Source organism: Lithobates pipiens, unplaced genomic scaffold (genome assembly GCF_037356315.1).
Source record: "Lithobates pipiens isolate NorthernLeopardFrog02 unplaced genomic scaffold, aLitPip1_a1.2 Scaffold_27, whole genome shotgun sequence".
Classification (NCBI taxonomy): domain Eukaryota; kingdom Metazoa; phylum Chordata; class Amphibia; order Anura; family Ranidae; genus Lithobates; species Lithobates pipiens.
The window spans coordinates 148402126-148425930 of NW_027507788.1; the positions used below are offsets into that span (position 1 = coordinate 148402126).

At 39.9% G+C, this 23805-nt stretch overlaps 1 protein-coding gene across 2 annotated transcripts in view; it reads left to right on the top strand.

Moving 5' to 3' along the window:
* PRKCZ (protein kinase C zeta) overlaps positions 1-23805 on the top strand; it is a 614201-nt gene that overhangs the window by 148995 nt on the left and 441401 nt on the right. For both annotated transcript variants that reach the window (XM_077457658.1, XM_077457659.1), the window contains exon 4: positions 9578-9667. In XM_077457658.1, the coding sequence (XP_077313784.1) occupies positions 9578-9667 (90 nt within the window). The remainder of the gene's footprint in view (positions 1-9577; positions 9668-23805) is intronic.

Genomic DNA, 23805 nt, shown 5'->3' on the forward strand with positions numbered 1-23805 from the left:
TTTTGGGAAGAAGTGTTTTTATGACTCGCTTATCTCAATAAGAGGTCATGATTATCTGTTAAGCCTTTATCTATTTAGGAAACCCATAACACAGACATGGAAACACAGTTGGAATTTGTATCGCATTAAACAGACTGTTTTGAGAACACTTTTTTATTGTAGTTTATATTGAGTATTTTCACAAACACTGCTTTCAAAAATGTATTACTGAATTTTAGACACTAGGAGGTGTCATTGCATTTGCCAGCAGATGTGGGGCTATTTAAAAAGCACAAGAAAAAAAAGTTTGCATGGATATGAAGCTTCTTACCAAAACTATATGACCCCTTGCCATAGGAGGATGCACATGATGGCCACAAGAAGGATTGTTAAAAAAAAAAAAAAAAAAATATGCTAACGAGCCTCTCAGAATAGATCCTCATTCACCTCCACAAAGCACCATCAGGCAAACTATGCTGGAAAAGAAAGAATGCCCCACATGTGTAAAACTACCGAATCCACAAACAGCTTTTTTTTATTTATTTTTATTTTTTTGCTACAGTATGGACATGGTAAAGCCATTCTGCTACCTTGTAAATAAATAGGACCCTTATTCACCTTTTTGCTTGTACTCTTCCAGAGCTTAATCCCAACACTGCGCTTTACTCTCTCCTTAAAGGAGTGCTTGGTTGTGTCCTTGACTCTATTCAGTGTTTAGTCTGCGTTCAGTAATTGCCTTTATATAAGATTTATTTCTGTGCAGTGTGTGGCTCTTTAGTTTGAACCCAGCATGGTTTTTAATTCTGCCTTTGTTTCTATGATTTTGTGCTTTCTGCTTTTTTATCGCTCTCACAATTTGTGTTCTTGGCACTATTTTTACATTCACAAATGATCACTATGTATCAGCATAAAAAACTTTTAATAAATGTTGCATAATAAAAAGTGAAATATTTTTGGTTTACACACTACATTTTGCAAATCATTCTTTGACTTGTTAAAGAATGGCACGTGTAAATGTTTTTGTGCTCCTGGAAATCTTTCATTTTCCTCTTCTTTTTTTTATTTTTATTTTTTTTGCAGTGAAACAGATGTTTAAATGTGCAAGAACATCAGTGTTGGCTGTGGCTCTGAGTTAGAAAGAAAATTACATAACTATGTAATTCTGAAGATTGAGACAAAGATATAACTCCATCAAGCTTAAACTCTGTTTAACCACTTAAGCCCCCAGACCAGTTTGCAGCCAAAGGACCAAGCCCCTTTTTGCGATTCAGCACTGCGCTGCTTTAACTGACAATTGCGCGGTCGTGCGTCATGGCTCCCAAACAAAATTGACGTCCTTTTTTTTTCCCCCACAAATAGAGCTTGCTTTTGGTGGTTTTTTGATCACCTCTACGGTTTTTATTTTTTTGCACTATAAACAAAAATAGAGTGTCAATTTAGAAAAAAAAGCTTTTTTACTTTTTGCTATAAATATCCCCAAAAAATATATAAAAAAATGTTTTCCTCAGTTTAGGGCGATACGTATTCTACATATTTTTGGTAAAAAAATCGCAATTGGCGATTGGTTTGCGCAAAAGTTATAGCGTTTACAAAATAGGGGATAGTTTTTTAGCATTTTAATTTTTTTTTACTAGTAATGGCGGCGATCAGTGATTTTTATTGTGACTGCAACATTATGGCGGACATATGAGACATTTTTTACGCATTTTTGGGACCATTGTCATTTATACAGCAATCGGTACTATTTAAATGCACTGATTCCTGTGTAAATGTCACTGGCAGTGAAGGAGTTAACCACTAGGGGCAGTGTAGGTGTTATGTATGATGATATGTTTTTTTTTTTTGTAGGGGGGTGTGGCCTGGCATGTGACGTTACTGATCGTCCATCCCTATAACCCTTTTACATAACCCTTTTTCCCGATAACAGACGATCGGTGACAGACACACTAGGAAGCACGGGGAGAGGTTTGTTTACACAGACCTCTCCTCGTTCTTCAGAGTTTTCTTTATTTTCATGACTATGAAAATTGTAGATTCACACTGAAGGCATCAAAACTATGAATTAACACATGTGGAATTATATACTGAACAAAAAAGTGTGAAACAACTGAAAGTATGTCTTATATTCTAGGGTCTTCAAAGTAGCCACCTTTTGCTTTGATTACTGCTTCACACACTCTTGGCATTCTGTTGATGAGCTTCAAGAGGTAGTCACCTGAAATGGTTTTCACTTCACAGGTGTGCCCTGTCAGGTTTAATAAGTGGGCTTTCAAGCCTTATAAATGGGGTTGGGACCATCAGTTGTGTTGTGCAGGAGGTGGATACAGTACACATCTGATAGTCCTACTGAATAGACTGTTAGAATTTGTATTATGGCAAGAAAAAAGCAGCTAAGTAAAGAAAAACGAGTGGCCATCATTTAAGAAACTTTAACTTTAAGTTTAACTTTAAGAAATGAAGGTCAGTCAGTCTGAACAATTGGGAAAACTTTGAAAGTGTCCCCAAGTGCAGTGGCAAAAACCATCAAGCGCTACAAAGAAACTGGCTCACACGAGGACCGCCCCAGGAAAGGAAGACCAAGAGTCACCTCTGCTGTGGACGATAAGTTCATCCGAGTCACCAGCCTCAGAAATCGCAGGTTAACAGCAGCTCAGATTAGAGAACAGGTCAATACCACACAGAGTTCTAGCAGCAGACACATCTCTAGAACAACTGTTAAGAGGAGACTGTGTGAATCAGGTCTTCATGGTAAAATAGCTGCTAGGAAACCACTGCTGAGGACAGGCAACAAGCAGAAGAGACTTGTTTGGGCTAAAGAACACAAGGAATGGACATTAGGCCAGTGGAAATCTGTGCTTTGGTCTGATGAGTCCAAGTTTGAGATCTTTGGTTCCAACCACTGTGTCTTTGTGCAACGCAGAAGAGGTGAACGGATGGACTCTACATGCCTGGTTCCCACTGTGAAGCATGGAGGAGGAGGTGTGGGGGTGCTTTGCTGGTGACACTGTTGGGGATTTATTCAAAATTTAAGGCATACTGAACCAGCATGGCTACCACAGCATCTTGCAGCGGCATACTATTCCATCCGATTTGCGTTTAGTTGGACCATTTATTTTTCAACAGAACAATGACCCCAAACACACCTCCAGGCTGTGTAAGGGCTATTTGACCAAGAAGGAGAGTGATGGGGTGCTGCGCCAGATGACCTGGCCTCCACAGTCACCGGACCTGAACCCAATCGAGATGGTTTGGGGTGAGCTGAACCGCAGAGTGAAGGCAAAAGGGCCAACAAGTGCTAAGCATCTCTGGGAACTCCTTCAAGACTGTTGGAAAGCCATTTCAGGTGACTACCTCTTGAAGCTCATCAACAGAATGCCAAGAGTGTGCGGAGCAGTAAACAAAGCAAAAGGTGGCTACTTTGAAGAACCTAGAATAGAAGACATATTTTCAGTTGTTTCACACTTTTTTGTTCAGTATATAATTCCACATGTGTTAATTCATAGTTTTGATGCCTTCAGTGTGAATCTACAATTTTCATAATCATGAAAATAAAGAAAACTCTTTGAGAAGGTGTGTCAAAACTTTTGGTCTGTACTGTATATGTGCAGGAGGCGGTCCTTAAGTGGTTAAGATTAAAAAGAAAAAAGAAATGTGTGGCCCGTGCAACATTGTCATAAATCTGAAAAAAATCTGTTTTGAATGCAGTTTAAATTCTTTCATGCCCGGGCCCTGCACTCAACTTTTAGACCCCTTTTACATGGAGGTGCCATAGCGCTAAAAATAGCGCCTATAAAATGCATCTCCTGTCACTCCAATGTGAAAGCCCGAGTGCTTTCATACTTGAGCAGTGCGCTGGCAGAATGTCAAAAAAGTCCTGCAAGCAGCTTCTTTGAGGAGCTTTGGGAGTGGTTTATACACCACTCTTAAAGCGCCCCTGCCCATTGAAATCAATGGGCAGTTAAAGCGCCCCGATATTGGGCTGAAGAGCGCTTCTAAAATGATGGTAAAGCGCTGATAAAAATAGTGCGATTTACCGCCGACACCCAGGCACTGTGAAAGTGCCCTTGGGGGCCAATTCACGCTATGTGCTGTGACAAACGTTTTACCGCATAGTAAAACATCTGTCACCCCAGGGACACACAGGAAACAATTGTTTACTATGTGTCTCATTCACACTGCAACACAGTGCTACATTTTATCGCAGCACACCGGCTTGAATCGTGCTGCAAGGTTTGCCAGCGAGTGACCTTCCAAACATTGCAGTGAAGGAAGTGCACGTTTTTGTACAGTTCAAATAAAGCTCACAAAGCTGTAAATGCAGAGGTGGTCAAATACCACCAAAAGAAAGCTCTATTTGTGGGAAAAAAATGTTTGGGAGCCACGTCGCACGACCGCGCAATTGTCAGTTAAAGCGACGCAGTGCCGGATCGCAAAGACCACGTTAACCAGGCTTTACCTTTTTATATTAGCTGACCTATAAGGTTAGGGGTTGCCCAAAGAAAATCTGGTAGGGTATGGTCACCATGGGTGTCAAAGAACCACACCATTTGCCCTTAAAAATTATAGTCCATACACATAAATTGCTATTTCTTTGTTGTTTTGCTTTCTTGCGTGTTGTTGTGAGAAATCAGGACAGACAAATGATTCAGCTTGACCTGTTGATTGGATAATACTTTGATATACAATGGACCCTAAAACTGATGTTGGCATTGAGGTTTATTCTATGCTTTCTTCATTTGTCTTGCTCCAATTTTGGCTACAAATCATGTATGTTTGCATTGTAATATTTTCTTTGTACATGTAGTTCAGCTAGTACTAATGAGTTAACAAAAAGGTAACTGTTCCTCCGTTCCATGTTTTCATTGCTCAAAAACCGCAGCAAACATCCCACTAGTTGTAGCTAGTTCGGGTATTTTTTTATTTGCCATTTTTATATAAATATAAAATCTTGACGGTCTGTTCCTGTCTATCGATATATGGAGTAAAACCAAGCTACTGACCCTTTTTGGATTCATAGGCCTCCTGCTCATGGATGGTATGCTGGATTTAAAATTCTGGGCGTTTTTCCTGTACCAGGGGAGCCGCAGCGGACTGCCTGTAGTACAAGTGAATGTGCACAGAAGCATCTACGTGTACATGTATGTACAACATGTTTCCTGATTGTGGATGTCTCGTGTTAGGGAAGTACATTGTACGCACATATGTGGATGAGCACTAAAGCATTGAATAATCAGCGTATACAAAAGTATGGCAGCATGCCCTTCACTTGTATGGCAGGCTGTACACTGGTCTTGTGGCTTTCCAGAAAAGGCCTGAAATATTATTCCCAGCATATTTTCAACCTCACTGTCCGTGTTCATGAAGCCATACTGGTACCTGCCAGGACTCTTAATAATGAGTGGACAGCCTAGTTGAGGGAAATAAGGCGACATGTTGGGCTGTTCAAAAGGGATCTATAATCATAAAATGTTTCAGAACCATTGATGTGGACTATAATTCTGTAAGGATTCAGGTTACTGTGAAATACAAAGAATGATTCCATTTTGTGATTATTCCTTTGGTCCGTCATTTGTTAATTGGTTCAAATTCCTGCTGAACACAAGTAGGAGTGACAGGGAAATTGCAAAGCCAACAAGGATCTTGTCCGACAGGTTCAAATAAACTAAGTAACAGTTCTATAAAATGTTACTGTGTATGTTTTTGTTTCCTTGTGTGACGCATTTTTTAGTTATTTTGTAAGTGGATTTCTACTTTTGCAGTCAATTATTTATTTATTTTATTTTTTAAAGAAAATACCACTACGTTTGTGTTTCCATTCACACAACATACCTAAAAATTATTTAAAAAAAACAAATCCTTACCTTTCTAGATCTTTGGCCTTGGGCAAACTGCAAGCTATTCAAAACAATTGGAAATGTGAGGAAACTCAATATGTCCCTACTGACAAAGAGGGACACACTGAATTTCCCCTGATTAACATAGAATGCAGAAGCCCAGTTTCTAGATCTCTAACCTGTTAGCAAAGACTATGTTCAAAACTAGTTTGCAACTGATACGATTTCCTAGCACTGTACAGACAAAGTTAAACATGGTATACCTTAAATCCTCAGCCTAAGTAAATGGAAAAAAATTATGGAAAAGTAACATATAAAAAAAGTTAAATGTTTATGCTATGTAAATGAGAACACATAACGAGAACACAACACCGCTGCTCCCCATTGAAATCAATAAGGCAGTGCTGCGATACCGCTGGCAAAACTCCATGCTGGCAGGGGGTTAAAACTGCCCCACTAGCAGCCAAATGGCTAAAACGACTGTAAAGCAGGGCTAAAAATAGCACCGCTTTAGCGCTGAAGCCCTAGGCAGCGCAGTGTGAAAGGGGTCTTAAAGGTGTTATAAAGGCAGTAGGTTTTTTATCTTAATGCATTCTATGCATTAAGATAGAAAAAAACCTTTTGTGTTTAGCAGCACCCCCCTAATTACTTACCTGAACCCCTTCTCTCTCCAGCTAGATCCACGAATGTCTAAGCCATCTGGGACACTCCTCCTGGTTGGTTGAGACACAGCAGCGGCCCCATTTGCTCTTGCGGATGTCGATCGGGAGTCAGCCAATCAGGGGAGAGAGGGTCCGAGCTAGAGCTCTGTGTCTGAATGGATACACGGAGCTCTGACTCTGTTTGTTTGGGTGCCCTCATAGAAAGCTACTGACTGAGGGGGCACTCTAGGAGGGTTGGGCCAGGATCAGCAAAGAGGGACCCCAGGAGAGGAGAATCCGGGCTGCTCTGTGCAAAACCAACTGCACAGGGGAGGCAAGTATAACCTGTTTTGGTTTTAAAAACAAAACAAAAAAAAGAGACTTTACAATCAGTTTAACTACTTGTGGACTGCCCGCCGTCATTATATGGAGGCTGTTTAACGTGGAATACTGTTATGGCAGCAGATAGCTGCCATAAATCCGGGATCATTTTAAATAGTGGGCGGTCTGCATTCAGCTAAAAGTGTTCTCTACAGTGGATTTGCCTTGATTTCTCTTTTTATCAGTGGCAGGAGAGCCCCCCCCCCCTTCCCGCCCCTTACCGGGCTCCGGTACGGGCTCGTCAGTAGCGGCGGAAACGATCGGGTCCTTTACCCTCTGAGACTGGATGTTGAGTGCGGGAAAGATATCCCCCACTCAGCTTGATACCATTGGATGACTGAAGTGACTTCAAATGTCACTTCCACCCAATGATCTTAAAGGAGAAATATTATTTTGACTTTTTTTTTTTTTGTTTATTTTTGCATTTAGGTTTAAATATGAGAGTAAAGTAAAATAAAAAAATTAAATAAAAATTTAAAGAGCCCCGTCGCGCCAAGCTCGCGCACAGAAGCGAATGCCAGTTGCACCAAAATCGTTAGAGCAATAATTCTGGCAAAACATCTCCTCTGTAACTCAAAACCGGTAACCTGTAAACATTTTTAGTCTATGGAGATTTTTATGGGTCAGAGTTTGGCTGACTGTACTGCTTTCTTATTTTTATTTTTTTATTAAAAAAAGTGTATTTCTTTAATAAAAAATAAAAAATTACGTTTCTAAGACCGCTGTGCAAATATGGTGTGGCAAAAAGTAGTTCAACGACTGTAATTTTATTCTGTAGGGTGTCTGAAAAAAATATAATGTTTGGGGGTTCTAAGTAAATTTAGCAACAAAACCAGATTTTTAACTTGTAAACAGATCTCAAAAAGAGACTTGGTACTTAACCACTTCACGCACATTTCTGCAACCGTATGCCAGCACTTTGACGCCAAATATCGTGGTTATGGCAGCAGCTAGCTGGCAACTTTTTTTTTTTTTATTGCATTTTAGGGGTCCTGTCCTGCTTTTATTTCTATTACAAGGGATGTATACATTCCTTGTAATAGGAATAAAAATGACCAAATTAATTTTTTTTTTAAAGGACAGTGTCAAATCCAAAAAGTATAAAAAGTGAAATCCCATAAGAAAAAACAAAAAGCTTGCGTGCAAAAGTGAACACATACATACGTAGTGCAAGCGGGTGCAGTTTTGAAGTGTGACATGTTGGGTACCAGTTTATTTGGCGTAACATTATCATTCACAACATCAAAAAAAATTGTGATAACTTAACTGTTGTATTTTTTATTCAAATAAGTGCATTTCTTTAAAAAAAAAAGTGCACTTGTAAGACTGCTGAGCAAATATGGTGCGACAGAAGGTATGATCACAATTTTATTCTCTGTGTTAGAGAGTTAGAAAAAAAATTATGTTTGGGGGTTCTAAGTAATTTTCTAGCAATACAAACTGATTGTAACTTGTAAACGCTGAGTCTGAAAAATAGGCCCAGTCCTTAAGTGGTTAAGTAGTTAAAAGCAAAAGAAAAAAATGTATTTATTTCCCTTTTAAAAGAAAAAAAAAATCCCTTTTAACCACTTAAGCCCCGGACCATTTTGCTGTCTTAAGACCAGAGCACTTTTTGCAGTTTGACACTGTGACGTTTTAACTGACAATTGCGTGGTCGTGCGACGTGGCTCCCAAACAAAATTGTCGTCATTTTTTTCCCTCCAAATAGAGATTTCTTTTGGTGGTATTTGATCACTTCTGCGGTTTTTTTATTTATTTTTTGCGCTATAAACAAAAAAACAGCAACAATTTTGAAAAAACGCATTATTTTTTACTTTTTGCTATAATATCCCCAAAAAATATATACATTTTTTTTCCCCCTAAGTTTTGCCCGATAGGTATTCTTCTACATATTTTTGGTAAAAAAAATCGCAAAAAAAGTGATTATTGGTTGATGCAAAAGTTATAGCGTTTACAAAATAGAGGCTAGTTTTATGGCATTTTTATTAATATTTTTTTTTTTTTTTACTAGTAATAACTGCGATCAGTGTTTTAATTTTTTTTTTTATACTAGTAATGGCGACATTATGGCGGACACATGGGACATTTTTGACACATTTTTGGGACCATTGCCATTTATAGAGCAACCAGTGCTATACAAATGCACTGATTCCTGTGTCAATGACACTGGCATTGAAGGGGTTAACCAGGAGTTGGCAGCGTAGGGGTTAAGTGTGTCCTAGGGGCCTGTTTCTAACTGTGGGGGGCGTGGCTGTGATTTACAGATCACTGATCTCTGCTGCAATCACAGGGCGCAGAGATCAGTGTCACTTGTTGCTAGGTGGAACGGAGAGATGCTGTTTACAGCGGCATCTCCCCTTTTTCCCTCCCCGTGAGACGATCGCGGGTATCCCCATGGGTATTGAGTCTGCGGGAACCACGGTCGGACTCCCGGGGGTCCTGACCGGTGCACGTGATGGCATGGCAGCAATTTTAAATGGACGGACCACAGGACCAGATCATCTCCACCGCTTCCAGCAGCTTTGGTAAGTGGCAGAGATGCCCGGGAGGAGCACAACTGGGAGGCCTTCATTTTAGGAAAGGTTTGTCATAATGTGCTAGTATCTTGCAGGGGCCCAACTGTTTTTGCGGTTTACTACGACTTTAAAACTATGTATTTACTATCACAAAGTAAATTTTTCCAAAAATGCGCAGTGTTCAATTTTATCCTAATTACATTTTCTTCTTTCTTCTTTGCATTAGGCGATCCCTGTACTATTTCCTCACAAATGGAACTGGAAGAAGCTTTCCGCCTATATACCATATACAAGGAGGAGGGCCTCAGCATTCATGGTAAGTGCCATACTATGATCATGCAGTCTCTATGTTCAGCCACCAATACAGCCACCAATGCAGTACCACCTGCCTTCCTTCAGAATTGCCCTGGCCTGATCTTTACTTCATGATTGTCTGCCTATCCTAGTGGGAGCAACAGACTGTTATGTCATGCATGCTGCATAGTCACAGCTGCTGCAGTACTTTGAAAGCTGGGACCACATGGTGAGCGCATTAGTAGGGGACAGACCAGATATTATTTAAAGTGCTGTCATTTTTTGTGGCATTTGGTAATGATCTTAATCTTGGGCCTCAGATTATATGGTCTGTTAATTGCTGTTTCAAATAGGCTTGATGGATATTGACATGTCCTGTTTAGAGATGCACAAATTCTTTTGGGAAAAAAAGGGATGAACTTCGGTCTGTAAATGAGGCTCACATGCTCATGCCGTTCCTCAGACCAGAACATCTAACATTTTGATCAGACATTGCAATTTAACATTTTTCCCCCCAAAAAATCACCTGTGGAATCAATCTGTGGTTAATTGCTCATTAGTACAATTGTATTCCTTCATTAATCATTTCACACCACTGATATACAAATGGTTAACCATGTAGAGACTCATCTCTCTATTCACTCAGGAACCATTACATTGTCATAGAAAAAACCTATATACATATGTAAAAAGCATCATAATCCAAATATTCAGAAGGATAACATGAAATACCTTTATAGATAATGCATTATAAATCATACAAATAGATAAAGATCCAAATCTGTACTTAAACCTTTTGAGTAATAGTATTAAGAAAATGTATCCAATGAGCCTCACATTTTCTCAAGATTAGTTCACAATCTTATTTTTATTAATGCCTTCCAGAACCATGAATTTTAACTGGGAAATTTGTTTGCCCCTTCTCTATAAAGTATCTAGTTAGTGGTAACTCTATTCATGTATCTCTAATTGAATATTTATGTCTGGCTATACAATCTTTAAACTTTTGGGTTGTTTCCCCGATATATAATAATCCACATGGACATTTTATGGCATAAATCACATATGATGATTGGCAGGTATAGTGGCCCTTGTTAGGAATATCAAAGCCTTTATGTGGGTGTGATGTACTTTTTCCCTTTATCATAGAATTACATTGGATACATGATAGACATGGAAATGATCCCAGGTTTTTTGGTCCCAGAAAAGTTATCTTGGAAATTAGAGAAAATTGATCTCATCAACCGATCCTCAAAGTTCTCCCCTTTCTATATGAGGGTAATGGTAAATTCCAAAATTGGGGGATAACTTTCCCTCAATAAATGCCAATGTTTCTTAATTATGTTAATCACAGTGTGTGAAAACGGATGAAATTAATAGGATTAAGTTGTCATCTGATTCCATCCTCATCACATGGGACATATCCAGTCTTTACACTATTATCCCCCATGAACTAGTTTTTCAAGCCTGTAAATGACTTTTAAGACGATCAGATTGCTACAATAGTTGATAAATTGACTTTTTGTTGGACCTACTAAAAATTGTCCTTCAGGAAAACTATTTTCTCTTCAAGGAATCGTATTATTTACAGCCTAAAGGCGCATCGATGGGTTCCAGTCTCACACCACCATATGCAAACACATTTATCAATATGATTGAAATGTCCTTTTATATATAATCATAAAATCTTTATGGAAAATTGCCAGGGATGGTATAGATTTGTGGATAATGTTTGGAGTATGGGGAGGCGATACTGGAACCCTGTTATTGTTTGATCAATATTTGAATTATCTTATTTCTGGTTTGAAATTTAATATGGAGTACAGTGGGACAGAAATTTCCTTCCTGGACAACATGTTGAAAATCAACCAGATGAAAATTGATAGGGATCTTTATGTTAAAAGTAAAGAATTGTTACATTTTGACAGTTTTCACCCTCAATCTGTTAATTCTATTCCTAAAAGCCAACTAAAGCGGTTTCAGAGAATAGTTGCTGGGAACAAAGATTAAAAGAAATGGAAACTAAACTAACAGAAATGATCCTGAAGCATCAATAAGAAAGGAACGTTTAAATCTACATAAAACTAATCCAAATAAACACACTAAAAGGATACGTTTTTGTTACACAATTTCATCTGTTTGCACACACTGCGCTTAACATAATTAAGAAACAGTGGAATTTTTTGAGGGAAAGTTATCGCACATTAAACGTTAAAAAAGCACGCCTGTAAAGCGCTTGAAAGAAGACGCAGCTGCAATCCCAATGTAAAAGCCTGAGTGCTTTCACTCTGAGATCACTTTCACACTGGGGCGTTTTTCAGGCTCTTTAGCTTTAAAAAAAAAAAGCACCTGTAAAGCGCCTGAAAGAAGCCGAAACTGCAATCCCAATGTAAAAGCCAGAGTGCCTTCACATTGAGGCGCTGCACTGGCAGGACGTCAAAAAAAAAAAGTCCTGCAAGCAGCTTCTTTGCAGCGCTTTTGGAGTGGTGAATACACCGCTCCTAAAGTGCCCCTTCCCATTGAAATCAATGGGAAGCGCCTGCAAAACGCCTTTTGGCAGCAGCGGTTTTTGGCCACTTTTAACCCTTTATTTGGCCACTAGCAGGGGTTAAACGCGCCCCAATATCGCTCGAAAAACGCTGGTAAAGCGCTGCTAGTTTAAGCGGCGCTTTACGAACATTTTTCGGGCGCTGACATTGTGAAAGGGCTGTTAAAGCACTTGGGCTTTCACATTGGGATTGCAGATGAGACTTCTTTCAAGCGCTTCACAGGCGCTTTTTTAACGCTAAAGCGCCTGAAAAACGCCCCAGTGTGAAAGGGGTCTTATTCCCAGAATAACTTTTCTGGGACCAAAAAACCTGGGATCATTTCCATGTCTATCATGTATCCAATGTAAATCTATGATAAAGAGAAAAAGTATATCACACCCACATAAAGGCTTTGATAGTCCTATCAAGGGCCACTATACCTGCCAATCATCATATGTGATTTATGCCATAAAATGTCCATGTGGACTATTATATATTGGGGAAACAACCCAAAAGGTTAAAGATCGTGTAGCAGACATAAATATTCAATTAGAGATAAATTAATACAGTTACCACTAGCTAGACACTTTATAGAGAAGGGACATACAATTTCCCAGTTAAAATTCATGGTGCTGGAAGGCATTAATAAAAACGGGAGAGGAGGTGATCGTGAATTAATCTTGTGAAAATGTGAGGCTCATTGGATACATTTTCTTAATACTATTACTGCAAAAGGTTTAAGTACAGATTTGGATCTTTATCTATTTGTACGATTTATAATACATTATCTATCGAGGTATTTTATGGTTTCCTTCTGAATATTTGGATTATGTTATTTTCTACATATGTGTGTGTGTGTGTGTATGTGTGTGTGTATATATATATATATATAATATATAATTTTTTTTTTGCGACAGAATGGCAATGTGATGGTTCCTGAGTAAATAGTGAGATTACATGGTTAACCATTTGTATATCAGTGGTGTGAAATGATTAATGGATAAAGGAATACAATTGTATTAATGAACAATTGATCGATTTCATATGTGATTTTTTTATTTTTTTTGGAAAAATGTCAAATTGCAATGTCTGTGATCAAATTGTTACATGTGTTCTGATCTGAGGAAGGATGTGAGCCAGAAACGGAAATCTCTTTGAACACTTTCTGAGATGTAACTATACACATTTTTGAACGAATAAACAACATTGAAAATTATATATATATATATATATAATATTTTTAGCAGAGACCCTGGAGAATAAATTGGTGGTCGTTGCAATATTTTATAAGGAAACTTGGGAAATTATTACGAAATGGGCGCAAGATCACAATAATGAACAAGATACAAAAACACAACAAACTTACCAATAACAGCCATTAGCATAAAAAACAAAACAAAATTAAAACTACACTACAAATAAAACATCAATACACTTAAAATATCCCATAGAATAAATAGCACAGATTAAAATAGACCATCAAATTACCAAATAGAAATAATATACCACTTCTCTAACACAGCCCCAAATAATAATGTGAAATATGATGTTGCGCCGAAAATTGTGAGAGAATCGTGATGTTTATTCTAAGCAAAAAAGTTGTGATTCTCAATTTATCCAGAATTGTGCAGCTCGAGCCCTGTAGTATTTCTTGTTTCCAGAAATAAAACTAAAGAGGTCAATGAGCTCCAAGATTTTTACTTCTGCTAGTCTTTTCATCTCTTGCCTGGGAAAATGCTTCTAAAGCTTTTAGTTTTTTTGTTTTTTATATTAATTCTTTGCATTAAAGGGGCTGTAAAGGTTAATTTAAAAAACAAAACAAAAAAAAGCATGTCATACTTGGCTCCTCTGTGCAAGGGTTTTGCATAGAGGGGCCCCAATTATCCTCCCCAACTGCACTCCTGCCTCCGCCTCATCTTCTCAAGTGCCCCCACGGAGACCTGCATTCCCTGGGGGCACTCGTAGGGGGCGCACTCCTGAGTCCTGCTTCTGCGTCTGTTGACACAGACAGCAGGACTCCGCCCTGCCCCCCGCCCCCAGCTTCGGTGTCACTAGCTTTGAGCCAATGCTCCTGCTATCAATCCAGCCAATGAGGACCCGAGACGGCAGCTGGAGCTGCTCTGCTCGTCCCTGTTGCTGAAAAGATCAGGCTCAGGTAAGTAAAAGGGAGGCTCTTCGGGGGGGTTGCTGCACTGCAAAAGGATTTTCACTGACCACGGTGTCGGATTAGCAGCCAAAATGTGGTCAGTTTACTGGGGGGAGAGCAGAACCAGGCAGGATCAGCCAGGTATTTCAGGTGATGGGGCCAAATTACACAGCACAAGCACTGTGCTGTATAACATGCTTTAACCACTTCATGCTAAATCACATACCTTTACATCATTTGATTAAAGTGGTTGTACTGGGGTGATCACCCTGGACCATTTCTTTGAGCTAGCGTTCGGTTCTGTCATAACAACTGATGCGGCTAATGAGCCGCTCGGACGTTATCATAAGCCCTTATACACACGGTCGGACATTCCAACAACAAAATCCGTCGGATTTTGTCCGACACTTGTGTTACATACACACGGTCGGACAAAGTTGACGGAAAATCCGATCGTACGTAACGTGATGACATTATTTAGTTAGGACGGGCCTACGTTCAAGCTAGTAGCCAATAGCTTTGGTCTAGGAATTTGATCTGAGCATGACAAAGTCCGATCGGATCATGTTGTCGGAAAGTTTTATAGCCCAGCTCAACGCGGTCTGATCTGACATTTTCTGTCGAAATGTCCGACTGTGTGTATAAGGGCTTAGGAGTGAAAGGGGACACCCCCCCCCCCCCACCACTGCTTTGCCCAAGTCTCCGGTCCCACCGTGAGACCAGATCGATGGTCCGCTTATGTCCGCCGGCTGTGTGAAGTCCCGGATGAAGCTGGAAATGTCTTTGATTGGGTCTCTGATGTAAAAACCCGGAGGTGATGTAAAAACCCGGAGGTAACGTCATAACGTTGCTTCCAGTTTACTCAGCTGCCAATGGCGCCAATTTTAAAAAATTTCAGTATTCCAAAATGCCAATTATAGTGTTTTGAATACTTTGAAGTAAGTACAGAGGAATTTGGGGTCTTTAAGAACCCCAGGTCCTTCATAACCCTCCATTTTTTTTTTGAACCACGTGATTTGGTGAAAGTTGGCTGAAAAAGTCCTGTTGTGTGTATGCAATGCAAGTTCTCGGCCGACGCCCTTTGTGCAAAAATTCACAGGAAAGTTTGTATAAAGTCTGATCGTGTGTATGAGGCTTTATACTTTCCTGAGCTAGTTCAATGTTGTGCACAAGAGCGGGGGCTCTCTCCCTCCTCACTGTGCAGATTGTTAGCAGCAGGTGACATTGGCTCCTGCTGCTGTCCAAAAAAAACTGTGACCGGTGGGGTAGGGTTGAGCCACCCTGTCTGTGTCTATAGATGAAGACAGGGTGGCTTTGGAGAATGGCGAGGAGTTCATGAAGGACGAATCCTGATATTTTCCTACCCTAGAAGTGAGGAGAGCTGTGGTCAGTCTGGCACTAGGCGTCTGGTCCAGCTCATGCCCACTCATTCCTTGTTGACTTCAGTGTCGTTATGAGAACAGGGGGGAAAAAAAATTCTAAGCTCTAGAGTGACTTGGTTTCTATTTAACCTGTAAATGCGGCCCAACAGTCGGGCCCATGTGTACTAGGCTTAGGTCTCTTAAATGCTCCATAGTAGTCTAATTTCTCATGTAATGCTTAAGTCTACCTCCTCATTAGATAAAATATTTTACACAATTATCATAAAGCTTTAGCTGGAATTACTACATATTTCTTTTGACAAGATTGGTAGGTCGACAATGGTTTCTGGCCCATCACATCACGTCAGATTGGTCATCATGGCTTTTGTTCATGCACTGCAGAAAATTGGAACCATTTTTTTTTCTTTATACATGAGTGATGTCCCAAGTGCCAAGGTTTTGCTTGAAAGAGCGATATATTATCATTGGAACACTTCAAAGCAGCCAAGTATGTCACAGCCAGCACGAAAGTAAGGAAGTGACAAGAGGGATTTTATGCCCTTCAGAATAAAGAATCTTCAGAAGGAAAATCAGGTCATCGTTTTGTATCGCATTATAAACTCTGCTACCGGGGCAGAATGAGTTGCATTGCTGCCAGTGGGTGGTACAATGTGACTGGTGGCTTAAAGAACTCAAACACTTGTGGAAAAACTCAGTTTAGTCCACATTTATTACCTTAAAAAATGTTCTTTTTAAACTGTCTTGTGATCAGCTGCAAAATTTTAGTTATAACATTGCTTTTCCCCTTCTGCTAGTTCTGTTTTGAGATTACTCTGAAACAAAACAAAAGGTATGCAATCTTTTCTGCAGTTTGTTTTATGCAGGTCCTATAATGTCCTGTTTCAGGGAATCTGAGACAGAAAGGGAAAATTTGAGGTGTTCAGGAAGTGTTCAAGCAAATTTCAGACTTTTTCAGAGTCGGCAGTCCACTAAAATTGTGTGTTATTATTACCATAAGCAACTCTGTCATAAATACCGTATGTCCTAAAAAGCAACCTGCAAAAGAAGACTCATACTTGACTGGCTAGAAAACATTGAGTCCTCACTTCATGCTTAGGGAGATATTTTTGTAATTCTCTGTGAAATACTTACTTAAAGTAACATATAGGGGGCGCTAATTAACAACAAAAAAAATTATTAATCACCATCCTGAGCAGCAACCTTCTTATTAACCACTTAACGACCAGCGCACCCTGATGTACATCCTATTTTTGAAGAGGGATATCTCGGTAACGGCAGCAGCTGCTGCCACAACCGAGATATCAATCTCTTCAGGCACCGGTCGTCTGTACGATAACTGTGGTCTCCGGGGCAGGTTTGCCTCGAGATCACCGCTATCGGCGGCGGGAGAGGTGCCACCCCTCCGCCGCTTACTGGAGCCATCGGTAGCGGCGGAGGTGATCGGGTCCTCTTCCTAGCTGGGTATAGAGATGAGTGAGGCTAAGATGGCCCCCACTCGTCTCTATACCATAGGAGGGCAGAAGCGATGTCAAAACGTCACTTCCGCCCATACCTCTTAAAGGTATATTTTTTAAATGTCATTTTTTCAAATGACTTTTTTTTATTTATTTTTTTGCATTTAAGTCCAAACATGAGATCTGAGGACTTTTTGACCCCAGATCTCATATTTAAGAGGACCTGTCATGCTTTTTTCCATTACAAGGGATGTTTACACACTAAAATCAATTCAAATAATAAAAAAATAAGGTTTTTAAAAACACCCCGTCACGACGAGATCGCGCGCAGAAGCGAGCACATACGTAAGTAGCGCCCGCCTATGAAAACGGCGGTCAAACCACACGTGAGGTATCGCCGCGATCGGTAGAGCGAGAGCAATAATTCTAGCCCTAGACCTCCAACCTGTAGAATTTTTAAAATATCGCTTATTGAGATTTTTGAGGCTAAAAGTTTGACGCCATTCCACGAGCAGGCGCAATTTTGAAGCTTGACATGTTGGGTATCAATTTACTCTGCGTAACATTATCTTTCACGATATAAAAAAATTGGGCTAATTTTACTGTTGGCTTATTTTTTTTATTCAAAAAAGTGTGCTTGTAAGACCGCTGCGCAAATACGGTGTGAAAAAAAGTATTGCAATGACCGCCATTTTATTCTCTAGGGTGTTAGAAAAAAAAACAATATAAAATGTTTGGGGTAATTTTCTAGCAAAAAAAAAACAGTTTTAACCACTTCCCGACCGCCGCACGACGATGTACATCGACAGAATGGCACGGGCAGGCATATGGGCGTACATGTACGTCCCTGCCTTCCCGCGGGTCGGGGGCCCGATCGGGCCCCCGCCCGGTGCCCGCGGCGGTCGGTATTCGTTCGGGAGCGATCCCGGACGAGGGGACGGCCATTCATTCATGGCCACCCCCTCGCGATCGCTCCCGACGAATAGAAAGTCTTCGTGACATCACTTCCTCTCCTGTAATGTAAACACAGGAGAGGAAGTGATGTAATCTCTCCTCAGTGTCGGTATTTTTCGTTCCGACACCGAGGAGAGAGGATCGGTGAGTTGCACCAACACGACACTACACAGTAGAACATGCCAGGCACACTCACACCCCCCCCCGATCACCCCCCAATTACCCCTGCCCCCCAGTCACAGTGACACCAATGTCATTTTTTTTTTTTTTTTGCATTGGTGTCATTTGTGACTGTAATAACTGTTAGGGCAGTTAGGGTTAGCCCCCTTTAGTTCTAATGTACCCCCCTAACCCCCCCAATAAAGGTTTAACCCCGTGATCACCCCCCGTCGCCAGTGTCACTAAGGCTGGGTTCACATTGCAGCGGTTTATGAGAACGAATGTGATTCGCACCGCACTGCAGTGCAAATCACATCCGATATCCCATGGACTCAACATGCCTCTCAGCAAATAGCTTGGGGTGTCTACTTTCTAAAATGGGGTCATTTGTGGGGGTTTTGTGCCATCTTGGCATTTTATGGCCTTCAAAACTGTAATAGGTAGTGAGAAGTGAAATCAAAAATTTACGCCCTTAGAAAGCCTGAAGGCGGTGCTTGGTTTTCGGGGCCCCGTACGCGGCTAGGCTCCCAAAAAGTCCCACATATGTGGTATCCCCGTACTCAGGAGAAGCAGCAGAATTTATTTTGGGGTGTCATTTCACATATGCCCATGGCATGCGTGAGCAATATATCATTTAGTGACAACTTTGTGTAAAAAAAAAAAAAAAAAAAAAAAAATTTTTTTTTGTCATTATTCAATCGCTTGAGGCAAAAAAATTAAAATATTCAATGGGCTCAACATGCCACTTATCAATTTCCTTAGGGGGTCTACTTTCCAAAATGGGGTCATTTGGGGGGGTTTTGTACTGCCCTGCCATTTTAGCACCTCAAGAAATGAGATAGGCAGTCGTAAACTAAAAGCTGCGTAAATTCCAGAAAACGTACCTTAGTTTGTAGATGTGACAACTTTTGCGCAAACCAATAAATATACAATTATTGACTTTTTTTTTTACCAAAGACATGTGGCTGAATACATTTTGGCCTAAATGTATGACTAAAATTGAGTTTATTGGATTTTTCTAATAACAAAAAGTAGAAAATATCATTTTGTTTCAAAATTTGCGGTCTTCTTACGTTTATATCGCAAAAAATAAAAATCGCAGAGGCAATCAAATACCATCAAAAGAAAGCTCTATTTGTGGGAAGAAAAGGACGCAAATTTTGTTTGGGTACAACATTGCATGACCGCGCAATTACCAGTTAAAGCAGCGCAGTGCCAAATTGTAAAAAGACCTCTGGTCATTTACCAGCAAAATGGTCCGGTCTGAAAGTGGTTAAACATGTAAACACCGAGTCTGAAAAAGAGGCCTGGTCCTTAAGTGGTTAATGATCAATAATTTTGCTACTTATTACATAACATATGTGCAACTAGTTATAGTGCATTTACGATCATGAATACAACACAACAAAAACAAAAAACACTTTCATGTGATAACACTTCGGTGACGGCCTTTGCTGCAATGGCTAAATAAGAAAGTCCTTCAATTTAGTAACACCCTGGTGACGGCATTTGCTGCAATGCCTACAATAAGAACGTCTTTCAATTTGAACTATATCAAAAAATGTCTTCTATGAGCGTGATATAATAGTCCACACATAACAATATATGCCAAATTTCTCATGTAGAAAAATATGACCGCAGCTACGTGATCCTTCACCACCGCTTTGATCATCCACACCAATTAAGTGATAGTATATGATTCAGCTTACCAGATTTTATTGACCACTTTACTGAAAAAGTAAGTCAATCATCGCTTCTGCAGCATTGTGCCTGCTCACATGCCTTTCACATGTAGAGAGATTCAGTCTTCCTCCTCACAGACAAATACGGTAGATGCGATTTATAAAAAACAGATGGAAAGCCTCCATAGCGTTATACAGTTTTATTTAAAAAATAATATACAGTCAAATGACTCCTTACTTGAAAAACCTGCCCCAGTGTCTTGGAAAGTGTGTGCAATGGATATCCTTTTTCTGCAAACCTATCGGTAAGTATTTCAGCCTGCTTTTTGAACTTGTCAGTATTTGTACAATTTTAGTCTGACTCTCATATACTGTCCTTTTGGGACTGCCCCTATCCATTGAGGATGATGGCAACTGTGCGTAGGCACATAGCCATTTCTGTCAGTTTTTTTAAAAAAAAGTTTGTTTCATATCTCCTCTGATTTTTAGTAATTGTAAGGTCCAAATAGTTCACATAATAGTTTCATAACTAAATTCCACCGTGAACTTTAGACCTTACTGGTTGACATTCATTTCAAACAAAAACTTCTCAAAGCTGAATTCCGACCCTTGCCACAACAAAATCACATCATCAATGTACCTTTTTTTTTTTTTATAGAAAATTTATGATTTATCTCTAGTTTTAAAAACGTTTTCTGACTCCCACTGGGCTACACTGGGGGCATAATATGCTGAGGCGATATTTTTCTACACAAGAAATTTGACATATATTATGTGTGGACTATTATATCACGTTCATAGAACAACTTTTTTGATATAGCTCAAATTGAAGGAAGTTCTTATTGTAGGCATTGCAGCAAATGCTGTCACCAGGGTGTTACTAAATCGAAGGACTTTCTTATTTAGCCATTGCAGCAAAGGCTGTCACCGGGGTCTTATCACATCTATATTTTTTGTGGCGCGAGGTTTCTCATCTTTTTCACTGTGAAATGCTTGTCAGGTTACCACCACCCAAAAGGAAACAAAAATCTAAAATGTGTGTTAGAACACCCAGAGTATACTTTATTTTATCTCTAGAGCAGTGATTAGTAAACCTATAGGTTGGACCTACAGTATATTAGGTTGTGTATATATTTGTGAACGGTCGCCATTTGACTATGTACAGTATCTCACAAAAGTGAGTACACCCCTCACATTTTTATAAATATTATATCTTTTCATGTGACACTGACAAAATAACACTTTGCTACAATGTAAAGTAGTGAGTGTACAGCTTGTATACCAGTGTAAATTTGCTGTCCCTTCAAAACAACTCCACATAGCCATTAATGTCTAAACTGCTGGAAACAAAAGTAAGTACACCCCTAAGTGAAAATGTCCAAATTGGGCCCAATTAGCCATTTTCCCTCCCCAGTGTCATTTGACTTGTTAGTGTTACAAGGTCTCAGGTGTGAATGGGGAGCAGGTGTGTTAAATTTTGGCGTAATCACTCACTGTCTCATACTGGTCACTGGAAGTTCAACATGGCACCTCATGGCAAAGAACTCTGTGAATCTGGAAAAAAAAGAACATCTGATGTATAGCATCTGAGGTGCGACAATTTAATTCCCAGAATGTACTGTAAAATAAAGTTTGCTTTCCTATACACTAGCGACTGTTGTCTCCTTCATAGTAGACCCGCTTGTGAAGCGACACACTTTTTTAGACTACTGTGCCACTGCTGGAAACATTCCTGAATTTGTTTTCAGACATTCTGTGCAGTATTTTTGTCATGGCAGGCTGGATGTCCAAAATATCCTCAAATCTGTGTCCTTTTTAGGGCATTTTTTTGATTTTAGAACCAGCCAAAAGTCACTGGGTGCTAATTCAGGGGAATAAGGTGGTTCACCAAGTTTCAGAATAGATTTTTGGGCCAGGAATGCTCAAACACTTAATGTATTACAGATTCCTGTAACATTTTCAGAATTTTTGAGTAATCATGTTAGTTGACCATTGTACCATGTTCTATGAGCTTGAAGTCAATTACCCCCCTGTGATAAAAATAAATAAAAAACACACCAGCATGGGTTTGTACTGAGAATGAGACATGCATATTTTTTTGGGCATGATGAATTAAGCGAGTTAGCCCAGATGGGTGGGCGAAATGCATCGGCGTTGTCCAGGATGAAGCCAAGGCTGAGGCCATTCACATTCCTTTTCACCTGTTGAGCTGGTGGTTTGCAGGGTCCTTCTGTTCTCGTATGCTTTATTGCTTTCTGGATTAAGTATCTGACAGCATGCACCCTACAATACCATAGGATATCGGACTGAAAGTTTTTATCATGGTACATTCTTTGTTTTCAACTGCATGCTCTAGTGTTCCGTTTCCAGATCATACTGGCTTGTGTGTATGTGTATACCGGTATACCGGTATACGTGTATGTGTGTGTGTGTGTGTGTGTGTGTATATATATATATATATATATATATATATATATATATATATATATATATATATATATGTATATGTGTGTGTGTGTGTGTGTGTGTGTGTGTGTGTATATATATATATATATATATATATATATATATATATATATATATATATATATATATATATATATATATATATATATATATATAATATACACACAGTATCTCTCAAAAGTGAGTACACCCCTCACATTGTTGTAGATATTTTATTATAGCTTTTCATGTGACAACACTGAAGAAATTACACTTTGCTACAATGTAAGTTAGTGAGTGTCCAGCTTGTATAACAGTGCAAATTTGCTGTCCCCCTCAAAACAACTCAACACGCAGCCATTAATGTCTAAACTGCTGGCAACAAAAGTAAGTACACCCCTAAGTGAAAATGTACAAATTGGGCCCAATTAGCCATTCTCCCTCCCCAGTGTCATTTGACTCGTTAGTGTTACAAGGTCTCAGTTATGAATGGGGAGCAGGTGTGTTAAATTTTGTAGCGTAATCACTCTCACTGTCTCATACTGGTCACTGGAAGTTCAACATGGCACCTCATGGCAAAGAACTCTGTGAATCTGGAAAAAAAGAATTGTTGTTCTACATAAAGATGGCCTAGGCTATAGGAAGACTGTCAAGACCCTGAAACTGTGCTGCAGCACAATGGCTAAGATCATACAGAAGTTTAACAGGACAGGTTCCACTCAGAACAGGCCTCACCACGGTCAACAAAAGAAGTTGAGTGCACGTGCTCAAGATGCACAAGAAAGCCCACAAACAGTTTGCGGAAGACAAGCAGACTAAGGACATGGATTACTGGAACCATGTCCTGTGGTCTGAGACCAAAATAAACTTATTTGGTTCAGATGGTGTCAAGCATGTGTGGTGGCAACCAGGTGAGGAGTACAAAGGCAACTGTGTCTTGCCTACAGCATGGGGGTGAGAGTGTTATGGTCTGGGGTTGCATGAGTGCTGCCAGCAATGGGGAACTGCAATTCATTGGAACCATGAATGCCAACATGTACTGTGATATACTGAAGCAGAGCATGAGATCCCCTCCCTTTGGAGACTGGACCACAGGGCAGTATTCCAACATAATTACCCCAAACACACCTCCAAGACGACCGTTGCCTTGCTAAAGATGCTGAGGGTAAAGATGATGGACTGGCCAAGCATGTTTTCAGACCTAAACCCTATTGAGCATCTGTGGGGCATCCTCAAATGGAAAGTGGAGGAGAGCAAGGTCTCTAATGTCCCAGTTTTGTCATGTCATGGAGGAGTGGAAGAGGACTCCAGTTGCAACCTGTAGCTCTGGTGAACTTCATGCCCAAGAGGGTTAAGTCAGTGCTGGAAAATGAATGGTGGCTACACAAAATATTAAAACGTTTGACCCAG